The 22,500-nt window shown below is 47.1% G+C and overlaps 1 protein-coding gene across 2 annotated transcripts in view; it reads left to right on the forward strand.

The window, feature by feature from the left end:
• Positions 1–5,726, forward strand: part of tbx15 (T-box transcription factor 15) — a 54,071-nt gene extending 48,345 nt beyond the window's left edge. For both annotated transcript variants that reach the window (XM_063213734.1, XM_063213735.1), the window contains exon 8: positions 2,887–5,726. In XM_063213734.1, the coding sequence (XP_063069804.1) occupies positions 2,887–3,782 (896 nt within the window). In that variant the 3' untranslated portion in view covers positions 3,783–5,726. The remainder of the gene's footprint in view (positions 1–2,886) is intronic.
• Positions 5,727–22,500: the final 16,774 nt, after the last annotated feature.

Here is a 22,500-nt window from a genome sequence, read left to right on the forward strand (position 1 = left end):
CAGGAGTGCTGCCTCCTGCCTCCGCGCTCTTAAAGCTGTCCAGAACCATGCTGCTGTCTTTTTTCCCTCTTCTACCTATTTTTTTGCTTTCTTTTGCTTTCTTTTCTACTTTTTTCTTTTTCTTCTTCTTCATCTTCTTCTTGTTTTTGTTCTTGTTCTCCTCTTCCTCCTCCTCCTCCTCCTCTTCCTCCTCCTCCTCCTCCATCTCCGTCTTCCTCTCGTACTTTCATATTTCCTTCTGTCTTTGGTTACAAATCAAGAATCAAGCTGAAGTGTTACAAAGAAGAGAGAGGGGAGGAAAAAATGTGCTCGATATGAACCGTGTCCAAATTTATCTCGTTAATAAAGAAATATGCCACGGAGCCGCCCTCAGCGATCCCTCTGCTGGGTTCCAGAGAGCCTGACTGCTTCAAGGTGCCCCCATGCCAAGCTCCTCTTTTGTTCACCCAGAAAAAGAAAGAAAACTTTATATATTTTCCCCATCTGACGTACATTCATGCATATCTTAAATTATGAATGCTGCATGTTGCATAGCGAGAGATAGAGGGATGGAGAGAGAGAGGGAAAGAGAGAGAAATAGAAAAGGAAGGGAGGCGATAGAATGTTGCATGGTGAGGGAAAGAGAGACGTAGAGACAGAGGGAAAGAGAAAGAGAGGCGAGGAGAGATAGAGCATGGGGGAACAGGACAGATGGAACGAAGGAACGTTAAATTGCACGAATGAGAGACAGAGAGAGAGAGAGAGACAGAGACAGAGAGAAAGAGAAGGGAGCGAGGGGAGGCAAGCTGCGAGCTCTGTTGACCAGACGAGACTCTGTTGCCCCAAACTGAAGACACATTTGCATTATGATGTTAAGGCCACACTTCCTGATGGACCGAAAGACTTCAACCCTCCACCCCACCCCCATTAGCTTCGTTAAACCGCTGACTAAAACACATGAATACACAACACAAAATGTTTCTGCTCAAATAAAATGTACTGCTTGGCTGGGCCGCGCACACAGAAATAGGGGGAAAGAAGAGAAAACGGGAAAAAAAAGTTCAATAAAAAATAAATAGTTCTCTGGGCTAATCTCAAACAAAGAGTGCCTGTGGTGCGGTATGCCTGCTTGCCTGCTTGCCTGCTTGTCTGCTTCAAGCAGAGTCAGTGCCAACCAGGAACACAGGGAACGCTGGTACTGTGGAGAGGAGAGGAGAGGAGTGGAGAGGAGAGGAGAGGAGAGGAGAGGAGTGGAGAGGAGAGGCGAGGAGAGGAGAGGAGAGGAGAGGAGTGGAGAGGAGAGGAGAGGAGAGGAGAGGAGAGGAGAGGAGAGGAGAGGAGAGGAGAGGAGAGGTGGAGGCGGACGAGCAGCAAGAGCAGATTGAGGAATGGAGAGGAGAGGAATGTAGGAAGAAAAGGAGCTGGAAAGAGAGCAGGAGAGAGCAGAGGAGGGGAGGGGAGAAGAGAAGAAAGCTCTTATTAAAGGAGGGAGAAAAAAAAGATGAAAGATTCAGGAGTTAATTGTAATAGTCAAAAAGGCAACTCACTAGTAGTAGCAGCCGAAAAGATAGGAGAGTGAAAGAAGGAAAGAAAGCATAGGAAAATACTAGAAGAAGAGAGAAAGGGTAATAAAAGGAGAGGAAAGGGAAGGGAAAAAAAGGAGTTGAGAAGAAAGGACCGGAAAAGAAAATAAGTGTGGAAAGAAAAGAAAAAGAGAAGAAAGGTGAGGAGAGGAAATGTGGGGCTCCTGGTGGTGTGGAGACCTGTAGTGTTGTGTGTGTGTGTGTGTGTGTGTGTGTGTGTGTGTGTGTGTGTGTGTGTGTGTGTGTGTGTGTGTGTGTGTGTGAGAGAGAGAGAGAGAGAGAGAGAGAGAGACAGAGAGAGAGAGAGAGAGAGAGAGAGAGAGAGAGAGAGAGAGAGAGAGGTGTTTGCTGGGGGTCCTGGTGGCGGAGAGACGTGTAGTCGGCCAGGCCGCGTGGCCCTGAAACGGGAGACTGTCCCTCACTCCTTCGCTCTCTCCCTCCCTCTCTCCCTCCCTCCTTTGCTCCCTCGCTCGCTCGGTGTGATTGTTGGCCACAGCGGCTGTTTTTGTTTCACTCCGTCGACATCCGGCATTTCGCCTCATACATTGCTGTTTCTGTCTCTGTTTCTCTCTCACTTTCCATTTACACTCCCGCAATGAATCACTGTACTTGTTATCAATAGAGATCTATCTAATTCCTTGCATATTTTTGTCGAAAGAAAGACTATCAGGAGCCAGCACAGGCATGTGCCCCACCACTTCCATCTCTGTTTCTCAACCAGTCTCTCAATTTCTTTAACCCTCTGAGGTCTAAGGCTTTTCAGAGGCTTTTAGGCTGCTTGATCCACCATAACATTTTCAAGTATTTTCATTTCGTATATATATATTTGGGACCTGGAAGGTCTGAGATTTCTAATGGTGTGACTTATATGTTTCAATGACAAAAACTCACAGAGTTACAGATTTGTTTTTGGAGACACATTGCCCTCTGAAGGGCACTCGGACTCTATTTAATCGCACCCTAATGACCTCTCACTCTCTCGCTCTCGCTTTCTCTCTCTCTCTCTCTCTCTCTCTCTCTCTCTCTCTCTACCCCCAGAAGGCAGCACAGGCACACCGCCCATCACCCCCCTCTCTCTCTGTCTTTCTGACTCTCTATCTCTCTCTCTCACTCTCTCAATTTCTTTGTTTTTTAATTTTTGTTATTACGTTTACTAGTGTGTATGTTTACTAGTCCTTGTTTATTGTTGTCCACTCACATCTTAATGACATCTCCCCTCTCCTCTCTCTCCCCCTCTATCCATCTTCCCCTCTCTCCATCTCTCTGTCCTATCTCTCCATTTCTTTCTCTCTCCTATCTCTCCATCCCTCTCTCTCCTCATCAGGAGGCAGCACGGGCACGTCCCCCACCACCTCCAGCACGGGCACCCCGTCCCCGTCGGGCGCGGCCCACCTGCTCAGCCCGTCCTGCTCCCCGCCCACCTTCCACTTGGCGCCCAACACCTTCAACGTGGGCTGCCGCGAGAGCCAGCTCTGCAACCTGGGCCTGTCCGAGTACCCGCCGGCCTGCGCGCGCAGCAACATGAACATGGCCGCCCTGCAGGCCGGCTACGGAGGGCTGGCCGATGCCGGCTCGTACGGACGCCTCCAGTCGGGGGCCAGCGCTGCAGCTGCGGCCGCCGCCCAGGCAGCGGGGGGAGGGCCCGGCGACGCCTTCCTGCCCCAGAGGACTTCCTCCCTAATCGGGATGCAGGGCGGGGCCATGGGAGGCGCGGGCGGTGGCGGCGGGGGTGGCGGAGGCGGCGGTGGAAGCCTCGGCGGTAGCGGTCAGGGAGCCAAGATGGACGCCTACGGTGGTTTCCCGGCCTCGCAGCTGCAGTACGTGATGGGGGCTGGCTCTGCTGCCGCCGCGTCCGGCTCTTCCTCCTCCTCCTCCCCGCCCGGCTCCTCCCCATCCTCCCACATGTTTGCAGCAGGCGGCCACCACCACGTGCAGCAGGGCTCCTACGCCAACGCCTTCTCCCTGCACAACCCTTACAACCTCTACGGGTACAACTTCCCCACCTCGCCACGCCTGGCCGCCAGCCCCGAGAAGGCCCAGGGCGGCCTGCTGTGCTCCTCCTCGGGGGCCGGGGCGTTCGGCGAGCGCCAGTATCTCCCCGGCGGCAGCATGGAGAGCATGCACATGATCGGCAATCCCGCCGGCGGCCAGCAGGGCGGCGGTAGCTGCGATGGCCGTCAGTACGGCTCGTCCTCCCAGATGTCCATGCACATGGTGTAAGAGCAAGCGTCCTGAGGGGAGAGTGAACGAACGAATGAGAGAGAGAGAGACGAAGATGGAAGAAGAGAAGTACATAGATACAAAATGGAGGAGAGGAGTGATGAGTTGTGCATTCTTTCTCCTCCCTCAGTCGAATGGGTTGTCAAATGTTTCGGAAGGACTGCTGCCACTTTGACAACACCCCATAACCCCATCCACCCCCTTGTTGGCATACACACTTACATTACTATCCCTCTACCTTCCCGCCTCCGCCCCCTTCTTGGCACTTCTGATGTTCAACAAATGCACCGATGAAGACTTTGCCTCCCTTCTTAATGCAGTCTTCATCTCCAACAGACACACACGGGTGGACTTACGGATATCAAGGGACATGAAGGACATTGCTGTGGTTTTTGTGTTTTTTTTTAGATGGTCAAACTCTTAAGCAAAGAGTATTGACTGGTTGTTTGTATACAAAAAGGTTGAGAGGGGAAAATAACTGACCTTTCAAAAGCGAAAAAAATGGACATGTACCAAAAAATCATCTCAGTACATTCATGTATGTGTTACACTTTTACTCAGCGGGACATGTTGGCATGTTGCGATTGAGAAAGTGGTATTTAAATAGCTCTTATATAATAAATATATATATAAAATGGTGTTGGAATAACAGATGGATTATGTGCAAGCTCTTATGAACTGTAGCCCTCAACTCACTCCATCCCACCGCAAATTTTGCAACTGAACTTTAATGAGCTCTTACACCTGAACTTACAGTACGTTGTGAAGTGGGTACAACTCGAAGGAGAACCCGCTTAAGGATGCTACGGAGATCCAGGGAGAGATGCTCGTTACTTCTTCTGCTCTGTGGGCGGGGATTAACCTAGTGGTTAGCCCATGGCCCTCTAACGGTGCAATAGACAAGATGCTCACTCCCCACAGCAACGGCATTTGAAGGACAAACACCCTGAGCACAACTCTTTCTCTTTCTCTCTCCTCGCGCTCCTCTGCTGATCTATCAAAGACAGACAGAGGGACGGAGAGAGAGTGCAATGGAAAGGCGTGAGAAAAAGAGGAAAGAGAAAGTGGGACCGATCCAAGACCTACAGTATGTCTGCCCGAAAGTGTACGACCCTAAAAGCAATGTTGTTGTTGTTTTTTTAGTACTTAAACGCAGCCCTGACTGAACACTGGCCAGTGCTCTTTTGATGCAGTCTGTTACGCTTTTTTGGAAAGAGTAAGAATCAAGTGATGAAGAGGGAAAAATGGAAGAGAAAGAGAGTTAGAGGGAGAGAGAGGGGTGGGGAATGAGTTCTGCGTGGGGTATCCCAGTGTTCGACCACAGAAGCAGTCATAGACAGTTACAGATGCTTGAATGGCCTCTAAACAGCCATGACACTAATGGGTCACCTTGGAGCTTAGGCACAGAGTACAACGCAGCACAGCACAGCACAGCACAGCACAGCACACAGCCTTTGTGGTGGAGGAGTGATGGAGAAAAAAAAGAAATGAATAATAAGGAAGAAGGGTTGAAATGAAAAGAAGGTGACAATGCAGAGGTTTGCCTTTAGAATCATCTGGTGCCTTCAGGATTTCCCAGGAGAAACGGAATGTGTACTTGTCAATGTGTTTTTGAGTGGACGGTCTTTTTAAAGCATATTTACCAGTGATGAATGCACGCAAAAAAAAAATCAGTATGTTTTCAAGTTGTTGTGTGAAGAACAAAATGTATGGATTAGTTGGGAAAAATACAGAGTTATAATGTTTTGGTTTGTTGTAGATAAATGTATTTAAGTGCCAAGCAATAATACGATTATATGGCCAGTGTTTTGGTGAAGTTAAAAAAGAATATTACTTAAAAAAAAACAATACATCATGAAGGAAAGGGGTGAGAAAAAGTAAAACTATTTTCAGAGGCCTTTAAAGAACTGTAAATACAAGTGCCAAGCACAAAGTTCAATAAACGTTTTAATTCATTTACCTGGTTTTAAAATGTTCTTTTCTATCTGTGCATTTCTCTTAAAAAAACAAGGGGACTTTGAGTGCCTATAACGTTCAATTTGCTACTGGTACATCAAACAGATCAGACATAAACATAGTTTTCTTCTCCATAATTTCAGCATTATGCTACATGTGCAATCTGTCACTTAAGTGGTACCAAGGGCCAAACACAGACATATCTTTCTTAACTCTAAAACTCTAACTAACTTTGTTATTTTATTGTTATTTTATAGACTAACATTACAACATAAATTACAGTTTGTTATAATGGTAACATTTCCTACTACAACCCAGCACACAGGGATATTTCTTCCCGTCAAGTTGAATGTCCTTACGTTGACATATACTGGGAAGGCCTACTTCAATTGCCCTCATTCACCCCACAAATGCACAACTTGTCGTTTGTGGGAATAAAAAAGCAGATAAATAACCACCGCGACCCCATCTTTAGGACTGGCTCTCGATATGGACAAGCAGGTTTTGATCACATGCGTGCATATTCGTAGATGATTGTGTGTGTGCTCTCTTTTCTCCCCGTGACCAAGCACATAAATATGCCACCTGCTCCCCCAATCATGTAAAGCGATCGCTTTCCTGTGTAATTCCAGCGTCTCAGAGTTTTGTACTGTAGCATGTGGTGGCCTATCCGCTGTTCCCACTGTAGCCTGTTCGCAGCATGTCGGCTCAGGGCCGCTGACAGCATTCACTGGGACCAGGAGAAAGCCATCGGAAAGGCCCCGCACCCACCCACTCAATACGTACAATGTTATGATGACCCAATTCCGGGGCCCCTCTCTCCCTGGGACCGGGACAACTGACCCCGTTACCCCCAACACTCGCCCTGTCGGCTTCTCTGGGTTGGCTATTTATGACTGGCCTCGTGTTTTTTACTCTGTAGTGTTCCTCATTATGGAACACAAAGAGAACCCTGTGATTTAACTGCACAATCAGCATCTATTACATGGATGTCCTCAGACCCCTAACTTTTTTTCTCTCCTCCTCCTCCTCCTCTTCTTTTCTTTCCTCTCTTTCTTGTTGCTTTCCTTCACGTCGGTCTCCCTGGAATCGACTCCCATCAAGCGTTCAGTTACAGCCATGAAATATCATATCTGAATGAATCATCATCTGAAAATGAAGGGGAGGTCGGAGACCGTGAAGACATCACGCTGTATTGGAAACACCTGTTTTCCGAAACGCTCTCTCTCCCGAATAATCACGGGATGTACCATGGAAGAGGAGCGCATGATTTCATAATTTGGCGGCCCTCCATCTGTCTGGACATTATTTCCAATAATTATTTGCATTTATTACCCCTGATATAGTCCTTGTGTCTCTCCATCAGCGTTTGGAAATCAACTGGTCAACGTCTGTGAGAGCATACCACAACTTAGGACAAATCATGTCCCAAGTAATGAAGAGATCTTACATTGACAAACCTCCTCCTCGCATAGTTTCATCCTTGTAATTTAGTTATGGACAAATAAACTTAAAAGTATCCCTCTTCGTTTTTTTGACGAATTGGACAATGGCTTTGAATCATCTCTCGCAGTAAAATACATCAAACGCCAGGGAGAGGGATTCCAAACAAACTTATACCAGACTAAAGCCTACATATATTTTACGAGACATTCAGACAAAGGCCGTGGTGGAGGGTTTCAGGATGTTTTGAGGGAGAGCATGCTGACTGCAGGCACCCTATAACTTAATGATTGATCTTTCTGTTCTTTTTTCTTCTTTCTTCTTTTTTTCTTTCCATCAAGCCACACACAACTTTTTAGCAGTCACTGGACGGCGATATATGTCCCACGGGAACGTCCCACACTGACCTGCCTCAGGCTAAAGACCATTGGAAAATGAAAGCAGAGCAGAGCAAGAGGGGGAGAGAAACGAAAAGGGAAAGGAGATAGAGAGGCATCGAGAGAGATTATGAGGCAGAGGAGGAGAGAGACAGAGAGAGAGAGAGAGAGAGAGAGAGAGAGAGAGAGAGAGAGAGAGAGAGAGAGAGAGAGAGAGAGAGAGAGAGAGAGAGAGAGAGAGAGAGAGAGAGAGAGAGAGAGTGGAAGACAGACAAAAAAAGAGACAAAGAGGGCAAGACGTCTCTCTGACGGCCCGATTGGCGCGCAGCTGCTGCAGAGAGAGAGAGAGAGAGAGAGAGAGAGAGAGAGAAAGAGAGAGAGAGAGAGAGAGAGAGTTTGGCCATATACAGACACTACGACAGACTGATAAGATTCCTGGTAAACTGTTGCCCTCTTGTGTTTATCCCTCATCTTTGCTTGAGATTCCTGATCTGAGCGTCTTCTTGATTGCAGCAGAGGACCTCTGAGGGTGTTGGCCAGCACTGCATAAAGGCAAAGAAGCTGACATGGGCACAAGGACAAATAGATCAGTTGTCTCGGGCCCAAGGAGAAAGGGGGCCCAGAGTTGGGTCCTCATTACATTATATGTATGGTGGCGGAGGAGGGTGGGGGGGCTCTCAGATGACTTCGTCCCAAGCCTGGCCAAAGCTGTCAGCATTCCTGCACATATGGATGCAGGCAGGCCTACCAACAGGCTGAGGGGGGACGAAGGGGTCAGTTGTCCTGGGCCCAAGGAGAGAGGGGCCCCAATACTGGGTCCCCATTACATTGTACTGAAATGTATGAAATGTAATTAATCTTTCAGCTTGCCAAGGTAACCTTTTATAGAATTAATTACTGGTTAGAATCACTACAATTCACATAAAGCAGGACACATACGGTACTTGCAGTAGCAGCACTATTGGCTTGATATCCACCATCATATGGCCAGCACATTCCTGGCATATTTGCTGCGGTTTCTAAGGTGGTCTCGATCAGTCGGTGCGATCTAGGCGGAGGAGCGTGGCTTCCGTCCAAGTGGCCTCTGACCTCTTCATTTCTCTGTAAGAGGAAGCGGACCAGACATCTATCGCTTCAGTCCAGGCTTCTGTAATGGCTGATTAGATGCAGGCAGGGAAGCCGAAATGGGGGGGAGGACAAAGGGGTCAGATGTCCAGGGCCCAGGGAGAAATGGGGCCCAATAGGTCTCCATTCCATTGGGGCAGGGTTCAGAGTAGGGATGCACGATGTATCGGCCAGATGTATCGGTATCGGCCGATATTTGACATTTCTCAACACATCGGACAGAGTCGGCTCTAGCGCACATCTCTTGGGGGGGCGTAGGTAAACAACAGGGGGGCACTGCCATTTACCAAGTTCGAGTCAAGTTCACCACATAGAACTGGCGGCAGAGTCACGTTTAGTTCTACCTACTGCATAGGCTGATCGCGCTACTACTGTGGAAAACACTTCCTCCTCCCTACCAATACACCAATATGTCTGTAAGCAAGACAGTTTAGTGCAAGGTGGACACCGCATTCAGCACAGACGCGATATGTGTCCAGGATTATAGGCCTACTGTACTTCTATAGGCCGTAAAAATACAACAAGCCAATTCACAGCAGTGAAGGATATTAAAATTGAACAGTCATAATGCAATGGTTTTAAAAGTGTTTTATATTTTTTTTTTTCCTGTGTTGGGTGCTGGGGCACCAGTGGCTACTAGGGGGGGCACTGCCTACAAATGCCCCCCCTAGCGCCGACACTGACATCGGACATCGGTCCGATGGGTAAAACTGGGCCGATGTGGTCCGTGTACTTTTTCGTTCATTCATTATTCTATTTTGGAATGAAATATGAAATTCAAAAAAGGGTGCAACTTCTTGTTTTGATTAAAGCAATACAAGCAGAAATGGCTGTATTTTGTTTTCTGCATGTGTTACTTCATACCATAATAGCATTATAAAAAATGACAACATTTTTGATCGTTTTTCAATTTGTGATATTCGGCTATTCGTTTATTGAATTTCATTTGACTGACCCCTCCCCCTCTGTTTACCCAGAAGGAAAGTTCGCCGTCTGAAACGCATCAGAAAAGGTCTAGCTACCAAACGACACACAGAACAGTAGCTGGAGCCAGAGACACAACAGAAAAATAATAGAATGATGAAAAACATTTTTGCGATGTACAGGCTAGTAGGCCTATGCACAGCACGCGTGATGGTTAGGCCTGTATTGGAGCGTGCGTCCGCCTTATAAAATAGAGATGAAATTCCCTTTATGTTATGGACTCAACTTGATAGCCTAAATAAAGTCTAAAGTCTCTGGAATCAATAACCTGGTATACCCTTTCACATGTAGTAATATGCAATAGGGAGCAAACAGTCCAAAGCAGTGTTCTCGCGCAAACTGTTGCGTATTCTGGCAAGTGTAATGAGCTGAAGCGTGCGCTCTCCATACCAAGTTTTCCGCATGTCGAATACACATGTCACTTTGGTGTATTTGGAACATTAGGGATATTGTTGGAAAGCAATATGTCCGGGTAGATACACCTAAAGGCTGGAGATGAACTGGGAAACTGATGCTGATCGTAAGAACTGTCAATGTTCTCAATGACAGTTGGTCCCATCGAAGATATCTGTCCCGGTCGCACAGCTGCACTTCTGTTGGATTAGGACGCTATAATAGGCTAAATGGCCAAATACAATCAAGTCTTAAGACCAGGCCTAAGCACATGAAATGTCGTTGCGAAGGTTAAATTGGTTGATAAGTTTAAGCCAAAAAATAGACAGTAAATCATTCTTCTACCCCCCTCTAGGACGCCCTACTCAATGGTGGTGGCGCGTATGCACATGCTTGTGGCGCTTGCTTGATATGGATAGCCTACGCAACCATCTCATGACACAAATTCCTCGCACAGTCATCACAGATCGACCACATCTTTGAAGTGTAGCAACGTTCTGAATATTGCATCAACAATGCCTGCAAAGTCTGTTTGCCTCCAAAGAAACCATGTAATGAAGGCTCAACCAGCCTTCCAGGATTTAATCTCAGGTCACCCGAATTCTGAATAAACAAAAGACGCAATTCAGAAGGACGTTTTTCTTTATTGCTTTTCTCTCTTTTCTAAGATTCAACGTTTCATTTTCAGTACCTACAAAATATCAAAATATGGCGCTTGGTTCCATTTCACAAGTGATATTCAAGCGTAAATCATCATAAACAAGTCCTTATTCCTTTCTCGTGTGATATCCGAAATAGAATAATGAATGAACGAAAATATACACGGACCCGATGTGAACACAGATGTTTTTTTTTATATGTTACGGTTCTAAAAGATTGGACTTGACAGTGAATTTCATTGTTTGTCTTCTAGTTTGTCTCTATTTTTTATCTAATTTTATCACAGGGAGTTAAAAAGTATTTTTGGAAAGAAGAGAACATTCAAAAATTCAGTTTGTTTGCATCATTGTCAGTCTGTATTAAATGTTATCTCTTTAAAAAAACCAAAAAAAAAACCATTGGTATCGGTTAATATCGGTTATCGGCCAAAACCAATATCGGCCAAAACCAATCAATATCGGAGATCGTATCGGCTGAAATTTTTCACATCGTGCATCCCTAGTTCAGAGGATTTTGTCCTGGGTCTGGCCAACGCTGTCAGCGGCCCTGGATGCAGGATGTGGATAAAGAGGAGCAGAAGTGTCAAAAGTAAAAGTCAATTCATGGTGTTAATAGAACACCAGCACATGATATTACATAGCTGTTACACCAGTTACTCCATTGTTCCTAGTGAGTTAGTTCGGCTGTGTTGTTACTGAAAAACACTGAACACTTAACAAGAACCCACCACAAATTTGATCCAACCAGTGCAGAGTCAGCTGATTGTAAGACGTACACAGGTCTACTGGTTACTCTACTGGTTGTGTTGGAAGGAAACTGTGTTTCTTTTTTTAACTTTTACTTTTACTCTTGACATCTCTGTAGAGGAGAAGAAAACAAAGAAAACAAACAAGTTCGTTAAACTTTTGTTTTTAGATATACGTATGATGTTTCTTTGATTTGCTGAAGATTGCTCCAACTATGCGATAGGCCTAAACGCAACTCATTAAAAATGACAGAGTTAGTGTTTTAACCGTTCACTAGAAAAGCTGGGAGCTCAGCAGTGTAGCCTATTTGAGGGATTTAAAACCCAGTGTATTTGAGGGATTTAAAACCCAGTGTATTTGAGGTTCACCGCCCCTCTCAGAGACTGACGAGGCCCTTTCCCTTTGTTTGCTCTTATTACTACAGGAGAGGAATTCGCTACCAAAGGAACATTTTTAAGTTTGAAAACACCAATTCTCCCTCTGTGCATATACATATACATATACTCGCACAAGTGCCCGCATGTGAGCACACGCACACGCACACGCACACACACACACACACACACACACACACACACACACACACACACACACACACACACACACACACACACACACACACACACACACACACACACACACACACACACACACACACACACACACACACACACACACACACTGCTGACCGGCAGTAACACGTAAATAGAACCTACACTCTCTTTCTCTCTCTGTCTGTCTCTCTTTCTCTCTCTCTCAGTCTCTTTCCATCCATTTTCCTCTCTCTCACCTCCAACCCCTGTTTTCCTGACAAGGAAGAGGAGAGCGAGAGAGGGAGGGGGGGTTAAAAAAAGCTGAGAAATAAAGACGCAGAGGGTCAACAAGAAACGATGGGGGACTGCTTTGACTCCTTCTGATGGAGTAAGAGGAGACGGCTGTGATAGCATCAAACACACACACACACACACACACACACACACACACACACACACACACACACACACACACACACACACACACACACACACACACACACACACACACACACACACACACACACACACACACACACACACACACACACACACACACACACACGCTACACTTGCGGGCCCTGAAGCCAAGTGGTTCTGATAAAGCGATAGGCCCAGATGGAAATGGATCGCAGAGGGAGTGGAAGGAATAGAGGGCCCCTGGTGTGGTGCGGCGCGGTGTAATGTTGTGTTGTGCGGGTGGGTCCGGTCCGGAGCGGTCGGCGGGACGTGTCCCAGTTCACGCTGAGTACAAAGACGCCCCACTGGGCCGCTTCCCCCCGCTCTAATGAGAGAGGTCCGATCTGCCGAGGCGCCCCGCAGGAGGGGAGAGAAGTAGGAGGAAGAAGAGAGGAGGAGGAGGAGGAGGAAGTGGAGGACGAGGAGAGGAACGTGCCAGAGGCGTAGATAGGGATAGCTGAGCAGTGGCAGTTTGAATGTGTGTGTGTGTGTGTGTGTGTGTGTGTGTGTGTGTGTGTGTGTGTGTGTGTGTGTGTGTGTGTGTGTGTGTGTGTGTGTGTGTGTGTGTGTCTGTGTGTGTGTGTGTGTGTGTGTGTGTGTGTGTGTGTGTGTGTGTGTGTGTGTGTGTGTGTGTGTGTGTGTGTGTGTGTGTGTGTGAGAGAGAGAGAGAGAGAGAGAGAGAGACTTCCTCAGACCAGGGGAGATGGAGAAGTGGAGCAGCTGAGTCCAGTTTGCCCTGTGACCTGGAACAGAGGTGAGTGGCTGGTCATAGAGAGAGAGAGAGAGAGAGAGAGAGAGAGAGAGAGAGAGAGAGAGAGAGAAAAAGAGAAAGAGTGTAAGAGAGACACTGTCAGTGACCTTTTAGAGGTTCCTATCTATGCCTCAGGCAGTTTCGTCCACTGCTCCACCTCCCCTCCTTTGTCTCTCCTTTGGGGCAGAAGATCAAACTTCACTTCTCCTCTCTCTATTGGATGCACAGCCACTCAGTTGAAATGACCTATGCTTCGGTGGAGACTAATTTTAATTTCAATTTTAATTCAGTTTTAAATGGACACTGTGCAGGAAATGGTCAAAAAGGTACTGCAACTATGCTGCTCATTGAAACTGGGCTGCCTATTGCCAAATTTGATCTTTACATGAAAGTTTACTACGTAATAAACAAATATTTTCTAGTATGGTCCAAGTACAGTCATTTTTTGCAGCTAAAAATGGCTATTTTTGGAAATTCAAAATGGCGGACCATGGAGAAGATCCCCCTTTTCATGATGATTTCATGTATGAAAAGTGCAATTTTTCTAGTCATAATGAATACTTAGAATTTGATGCTGGTGGTAAGTATTCATGAAAAAGGTAACATTAGTGAATGGGCAGCATGAATTCTGGAAATAAACAACTACAAATCTCACACAGTGTCCCTTTAATTTTAGCTTTAGTTTTATTTCAAGTTCAAATTCAAGTCCAAGTTCAGGTCAGTTCAGTCAGTTTCATTTTATTAGGGGACCATGTAATTCAAACATAAATGTTGCCATTTCATGTATTGTACCAGTTAGCCGGGGGAGTCAGGCTAATTTACATCTGGTAATGAGTGAATGAAGTGTTTTTTTTCATCAAGAATTTTGAAAGCTAGTTTATGTAGTGTTTTTAATGGCATGCCCCCACAGGTGATGCGATATGAAATGTGTGGAAAAAAAAAATACACAGACAATCTTATATGTCTAAAGATTGACAAGTTGTATTTTATTGTTGAAGTAATTTATTTTATTCATAATATTATATTATTCATTGTAATATGCTTTATGCTATGTTCTTATCCACACCTCTGAGAAAGGTGCAAGGAGAGGCGTCATAGTTGTAATGTGTGGAGGTAAAGAGGAGGGATGTAGGGGTGACTTCAATGGTTTTGGGCACATATGTGACATGGTTGTGTGGGGGGGGGTGTTGGATTTGTGTGTGTGTGTGTGTACATCCGTGCGTGTGAGTATACATTCCTGTGTGTGTGTGTGTGTGTGTGTGTGTGTGTGTGTGTGTGTGTGTGTGTGTGTGTGTGTGTGTGTGTGTGGTGTGTGTGTGTGGTGTGTGTGTGTGTGTGTGTGTGTGTGTGTGTGTGTGTGTGTGTGTGTGTGTGTATACATTCCTGTATGTGCGCGTGTGCGCGCGTGCTGCATGCGTGCATGAGTGTGTGTGTGTGTGTGTGTGTATGTGTGTGTCATGTGTATTCATCCGTGTGTGTGTGTGCTGTGTGTCATGTGCATGTATGTATGTATGTGTGTGCGTATCCATGTGTGTGTGTGCCTCCATGCATGTGTGGAACTCTAGCCATGCCCCCTTCTCTTCTCTTCTCTATACAGCTGAAACAGGTGTCCTGGGCCTTAACACACACGCACACGCGCACACACACACACACACACACACCCTCCCGGGCCGCCTTATCCACAGACCAAATTGAAGGCAGCAGCTCTGCTCGTTGCTCTGCTCCGCTCTCCTGATGGCTTGCAACCCAAGCAGGGGCCCCACCACACCATTTCAATCAGGTGCCAGCGGGAGGGCTCGGGAGTGTGTGTGTCTGTGTGTGTGTGTGTGTGTGTGTGTGTGTGTGTGTGTGTGTGTGTGTGTGTGCGAGAGAGAGAGAGAGAGAGAGAGAGAGAGAGAGAGAGACAGAAAGAGAGAGAGACAGAAAGAGAGAGAGAGAGAGAGAGAGAGAGAGAGAGAACTGCACTGGTTCTAAACTATTCGTTTCAGTTCTCCCTCTTTAAACCTTGAAAAATTGTTTTTTTTTCTGACAGGTATCCTGGTATTTACCATAAAGACTCAATAGATAAAAAATGGAGATTGAATTTATTGACATCACATTTGTACATTAAAATAATTAACAAGCATTTCAAGATCTTTTTGTTGCAGGACCCTGTCTTTACGATGATGGAAGGAGCGCAAATCCTCCATTGCAGATGAAAAACAACTGGTGACAGTGGCTTGAGGGGTGTAGGTGGCATCAAAGTCGGTCGTACACTAGGTAGCAGAGAGCAGAGTATAGTTATGTGTATAGTACCAAGTGTGACCTACGCTACCTGAGCGACGTAAGTCATTATTTCTCTATCGAGGGTCAGTAACTAAAGCGACCAAAGCGCCAATTCGCCAGGAGCAAAGTGACCTGAGCGACTAGAGCGAATTTCAGTGATTTAAGTCAATCTAATGTTATGGTAATGAGTCATGTTGCGGTTCAGCGAAAACCAATTGGAATGTTCATACTGTATCTAATGTCCCAGGCTGTTAAACCAGAGCCGTTATGTGATTAGCTAAATCAACTTGTCAATGTTACGTCCAAAGCGATTAAAGCAAATTCATGCTGAAACTTCTTCAAGCGACCTCAGCTACCTGGGTGACGTACTGTAGATCGTTTCTGGTCTACGCGCAGCATTAGACTGGGGATTTTTTTAAGTAACGTGTGAGCATTACATTGGGTGGGGGAGAAAGGCTGCACTAGTGACTCCCCAGTTCCATGTGCCGTGAGAACAAGGATAGGATGATTCTGTTGCAGGAAAACCTATACAGTACGGGAAAGGGAGAGAATGATTGGAAATCGAGTGTGATGTTATCTAAACAAAATTGTTTTTTTCTGGTTGAACTTTCGCAGTGACTCCCATTTCAGCTCAAGAACAAGGATGGCACCATGGGTTCTTATCATTTCACTTCCGTTTTAAAACATAACATTGGTTCGTTGCAATACATTAGTCAGTATGCTTCTAAAATGGAGTTTCAGACAATTGGTTGTCCAATTTTAATACAATTGAATTGTTACATAACACTGTAGTAGTGATATTACATCAGGAAGATTTAAAAGGTCTCTCATTATTATTATTATTATTATTATTATTATTATTATTATTATTATTATTATTATTATTATTATTATTATTATTATTATTATAACTGCTATTGCAATAGTATTATTGTAACTATAGCCGACCATACACTTAATAACAATGGAAAAAATATTGGAAGTGGGTGGGACAGAATGATGAGGTGAACAACTAGACAAAGCTTCTACTGTGCACATAGACAGAATGTTTTTTATGCTCTCTCAGAGGGCCCTAATACACGTTTGCCACCTCTGCTCTGTCTAATGTCTGCACACGCCTAATGCCTACTCACTCGTAGCATCATAAATCGCCTCCCCTCCCTCCGGAGTCCAGACGCGGGAAACAGCTGCGGCCATGTTTGATTGAGTGCACTGTTCGCAACGGCTTCCTCCACCTCGACTGACTGACTGACTGACTGACTGCAGGGCTGAGCTGGTAATCTGGCATACAGGTCATTGTCCTGGTGGGCCGACAGTCCCCAGGGGCCAATTTTATAGGGTTTTTATTTTTATTTTATTTTTTGTTTGCTCTAAACTGGTCCACTGTTTAACTCATTAAGACACTGCGTTTTCATTTGCTGTTACCAGAATGGCAATGACCAAGTCATAGTGCATTACTGAAGGCCCTGTGTTATGTCATAGTAGTGTGGTGCTATGGAAGTTAACTTCTCAATGACAGTATGACAGCGTCCCACCTGTGGAATGGCAGGCATTATGGGGCTACAAGGGGTGGCCCAACTTCATTATAAACAGTGGACTGAATAAAGCTGGACATAGAACGAAAATGGCTTTCAGGTGTGAGGGGCCACTAGTTAAAACCATAAATACCCGGTTGGTGTTTCAGTTCCAGTCCAGTCCTGGCTGAATGACTGACTGGCTGGCTGAGTGGTGTTGCACTCCTACAGTACTGTATGTATAAGGGAGTGAGTGACTAAGCGCAACAGCAGGAGCAGTATGTGTGTGTGTGTGTGTGTGTGTGTGTGTGTGTGTGTGTGTGTGTGTGTGTGTGTGTGTGTGTGTGTGTGTGTGTGTGTGTGTGTGTGTGTGTGTGTGTGTGTGTGTGTGTGTGTGTGTGTGTGTGTCTGTGTCTGTGTGTCAGTTCCAGTGGTCGTGCCAGCCAAACAGACGTTGTTGCAGGAGCGATGAAAGGGGGCAAATCCCCCCATAGTAAATAAAGAAGGCTAGTAAAAACAACACAATACTTTTCGCTCGTGGACTGGGGCGGGAGAGGTGGTGGGGGGAGGGTGAGGCGGTGGTCGAGGGAATGGACGACGTGCCTCTGTTGGGCCTGGCTGGTGGACTCTCACTCACCCGCTCACACTCAGGGAAGCCGACAGAGGGGGGGAAAACGGGTCTCTTGTCCTGGGCCCAGGAAGTGAGGGGAGTCCTCATAATATTGTATGTATGGGGTGGGGGGCTCTTTTAGATGACTTTCTCGTTGGTCCGCCCAAAGCTCATACTTCCATTCTCTCTCTCTCTCTCTCTCTCTCTCTCTCTCTCTCTCTCTCTCTCTCTCTCTCTCGCCGGCCGGGCAGCAAAGCCTTTTGCGGCTGCTGTCTCATTCTCGCGATCCGATTGGCTATGCTCGTTAATTTGGCAGGAAGTTTGTTTAAGGGGGCTTGCCGTGACGGACAGCAGAGTGGGGGCTGCAGTGGGTTTGGAGGAGAGCTGCGGCGGCCTTTGGTGGGTGATAAATGTGTAGGGGCGGGGTTGGGGTGTCATGGTAGTGTTGGAGCGAAAAGAAGCTTTAGGAGGAAGATTTTTTGGAAGATTATGGAGTTGGGGGTGGGATCGGATGGGGGGGGGGCATTGGTTTGTGGAGGTAGATGGTATAGCATAATAATGTGGGGGTGGGGTGGGCTGGTATTGGGCAAGGAGCTTTTGGGAGGGGGTGTCGTTGGTTAGGAAGGGCAGGGTAGTAGTGAGGTAATGGGGTGGCACTGAAGGAAATATTGGGAGGTGGGGTGTGACTCGGGGGATTGGGACTATGCCCCTTGTGGTGTTGTGGTTTGGGGGTGGGGTGGTGATGGTGTATAGTGTGTTGTGTTGGACACATAGTAGCTTTAGTGGGGAGTTGATTTGGGGGGCTTTATACCGTAAGTGGTGGGGTAGTCTGTTGTTGGCGAGGTGTTGGGGTCTTCAATCGTTGCTAGGGTAGGGAGAGAATGGGGTGGGTGGTGGGAGGTTGCCATTGGTGGTGGGGTAGCCTGATGTTGTAGAGGTGTCAGGCCAAAAGAGGCTTTAGGGATGGGGGGAGAGGGGGGATCTTGAATCGTTGGCCGGGTGGCATGGTGGTGAAGAGGGCAGCGGCCAGTGCGAACAACCATCACTCAGGTCGTTTAGCCACGTCGAGCTAATCCAGCTCCGACACAGAAATATTCCGGGAAATTCTCGGGCCAACACACATGTGTACCATAAATCACCTTTATAATGCTTGTCACATAAAATATTACTGGGACTCCGACTCAAGGCTCGGGCTGGGTGTGTGTGTGTGTGTGTGTGTGTGTGTGTGTGTGTGTGTGTGTGTGTGTGTGTGTGTGTGTGTGTGTGTGTGTGTGTGTGTGTGTGTGTGTGTGTGTGTGTGTGTGTGTGTGTGTGTGTGTGTGTGTGTGTGTGTGTGTGTGTGTGTGTGTGTGTGTGTGTGTGTGTGCGCGTGTGTGTGTGTGATTGTCTGTGTCTGATTGTCTGTGTGTTTGTGTGTGTGTGTGTAGAGGAGAGGGGTTCAGAGGGCTCAGAAGTGTGTCCATCAGAGCAGTTGTGTCTGTGCGTGCATGAATGAATGCGTGCGTGCGTGCGTGCGTGCGTGCGTGCGTGCGTGCAGTGACTCAAAAGTGTGTCGATCACATTTTCAGTAGTGTGTCCCAATTCTTCCACTGTGGACTGCACTGGACCATAACTGGCTCCCCATCACAACCTCACATCACCCTGCCACCCTCCCTCATACACACCCTCACCATCACCCTGCCAACCTCCCTGCCTGTCTCCCTCACCCAGGCCTGAACTGATAATGCTCCGTGCAGGGCATTTCCCCATGGGCCAATTCTGTTCACACCCTGTCTGTCTCCTCCACTGTCTTCCAGCCTGCCTCCTCTCCTCCCTGGCTGGTGCCTGCCCTTTCTGCCCTGACTCTCTCCCTCTCTGTTTCTAAGCGACACCCATCCTCTCTCTGTCTCCCTTCAGTCTTACCGTCTGCCTCTTTCCGTCCTGGGATCAAGTCAAACTCCTACCTCTCTTTTGGCCTCTGGCCTCTTGCCACGGCAACGCTACTGTAGGTCTCCGTGGAGCAAACAATAAAATTTTCCCGCTGTGAACCAACGCAGAGCAAACTTTGGGAGCATTTCCACATTGAATTGTGCTTTTGCAAGACATTGCGTGAAAACTTCTTCACAAGGCTGGAGGCTCTCCTTGCCCTGACTTCCTCACTTTTACCCTTACCCACCCTCTCCCTGTCTCCCTGTCTGTCTCCCTCGCTGCCTCCCAGTCTCCCTCCTCTCCTCTCTGCCTTGACTCTTTACCCTGACTCCCTCAAGGCACGAATAAACCAGACACAACTTGAGCCACACCAGGACTTTGCATTGAGTTGCTAGGGACAGAAGAGACCAAAGACAATTTTAGCGACTTGAGCGACAGTTTGTAGTTGGACTTCAGCGATTATTAAAATGAGGTATGATGCGATTTGGCGATAGCCACAGCCAATTGGAATGTCGGAATGCTTGCATTCTGCTTTTAACGGGCATACTCTGTCATCTCTGGCGCTTGTGTGGCTCTTGCTACACAGTCCAGCGATTCTGTGCTGCTTATTCTTGTTGACGCCGCCGCCGGTGTGTTCATCCGGTGACTCTCACCCATCCTCTCCCTGTCTCACTGCCTGTCTCCTCCACTGTCCCCCAGTCTGTCTCCTACTGTATCTCCCTGTCTCTGCCCTATCTCCCTGGCTTACTTGATCTGTCTTCCTCACTACCACTCCCACCCAACCACACACACCCTTTCCCTGACTCCCTCTCGCCCTCACTGTCTCCCAGTCTCGCCCCATTCTTCCCTGTCTTTCTGTGCTGTCTGTCCTTACTCCCGGTCATCTAAGTATAGCAGTGGCTGTGCGTGTCTGAATGCAGGTTGGGTGCGCGACAGCCGCTTCCTTTTTTTCACTTTTTCCCCCAGCCTGTCTCCACCACCACCACCACCACCACCACCACCACCACGCAGGCCACCATCCTCACATCACCTGGTGTCAGGCAGTCGGGCAGTCAGACAGTCGGGCGAGCGAGCGAGTGAGCTGGTCTGGAGATATGGCTGCTTCCAAACACGCACGCATGCATGGGCACTCACCCACGCACAAGCATGCATATACACATACTCTTCCCTCCCAACACACTTCTCTTTTTAAGCACTGCCCAACACTACCCCCACTGCCGCTGTCGCTTGGGTTCGAGGAAATTTTAACGGCTCGCTGATTTTTCCCTCACCAGGCCCATTACATGGTTTACAGGCCCTGCATGACTGACTGTGTGTGTGTGTGTGTGTGTGTGTGTGTGTGTGTGTGTGTGTGTGTGTGTGTGTGTGTGTGTGTGTGTGTGTGTGTGTGTGTGTGTGTGTGTGTGTGTGTGTGTGTGTGTGTGTGTGTGTGTGTGTGTGTGTGGAGAGGATCATGGAGGCATTCTGTTGCGGTCACGGCGACCGCTGTAGTGGTATCCGTGGTGATGCAGGCTAATCCTTCCTAACAGGGCCGATGAAAACTGCTAAAATCACACTCACAGTAATGCGCACAAGTACTCTCACATACACACACACGCCCACACACACGCCCACACACGCAGGCGTACGCACACACACACACACACACACACACACACACACACACACACACACACACACACACACACACACACACACACACACACACACACACACACACACACACACACACACACACACACACACACACACACACACACACACACACACAGAGAGTATAGTACTTTTATTTGGATCGCAGCACATTAAAAGTTATACAGACCCAAATACTGATGGAAATCACAGAGTTGTATAGGCATGATCATGCAGTTATTCAGTCCAATATTTATGGATAAATATGGCATCTCCGTCTCCAAATGGACAAACTGCCTATGATGGCAGAGATGGAACAGTATTTTGCCAGTCTTTTTGCTGTTGTTTTGTGCAGTCCAGATACACACACACACACACACACACACACACACACACACACACACACACACACACACACACACACACACACACACACACACACACACACCACACACACACACACACACACACACACACACACACACACACACACACACACACACACACACACACACACACACACACACACACACACACACGCACGCAGGTACGTACACATGAATGCACACTCACTCACCATTTCCCAATGTCAAGCGTATGAGCCATGGTAGTGTGTCAGCCTTCGTAGTCAGGGCCAGTGATTGGATAATCTTTGGTGAACTAGGGAGTATCCAATCATGGGCATGACTACGAAGGCTGACACACTTCGAAGGGCGCACACTAGACAATGGGAAATGGTGTCTATCTCTTTGTCTGTCTCTCTGTCTCTCTTTCTCTGTCTGTCTCTCTATCTCTGTCTGTCTCGCTATCTTTGTCTGCCTCTCTATCTCTGTCTGTCTCTCTCTGCCCCCCCTCCCCCCCTCTCTCTCTTTCAAATTCTCTCTCACACACTTCTTATGTCTTATGTACACACGATTTAGGTGACTCACAGTCACACCTCTGGTCCAGCAGCGTTCCTTTGTATCACGTCTGCTCACCTAAGATCACAGGGCATTTGTAAAGTGTGGTGTATGGAATAACATTTACCTGTAAAAACATTTCCAGACATGTATAAAGTACTGTGGCAGATGAAACTATAACAGTACTAGAAGGATATATTTTATATCAAACTACTAATGTTGTCATTACATCCATAGAAGTACGCCTACTTCTACTTTATACAAATCTGAATATTTCAACAGGTGATTTCTGAAAAAAGAAGTCTACTTTTATGGTCTACCCACATACAAAATAATGTGCAGACAGAGAGACAGACACGCATGCATGCACGCACGCACACAAGCAAGCACACACGCAAGCACGCACGCACGCACACACGCAAGCATGCACGCAAGCACGCACGCACGCACACACGCACGCACA

The sequence above is a fragment of the Engraulis encrasicolus genome, chromosome 13 (genome assembly GCF_034702125.1).
Source record: "Engraulis encrasicolus isolate BLACKSEA-1 chromosome 13, IST_EnEncr_1.0, whole genome shotgun sequence".
NCBI lineage: Eukaryota > Metazoa > Chordata > Actinopteri > Clupeiformes > Engraulidae > Engraulis > Engraulis encrasicolus.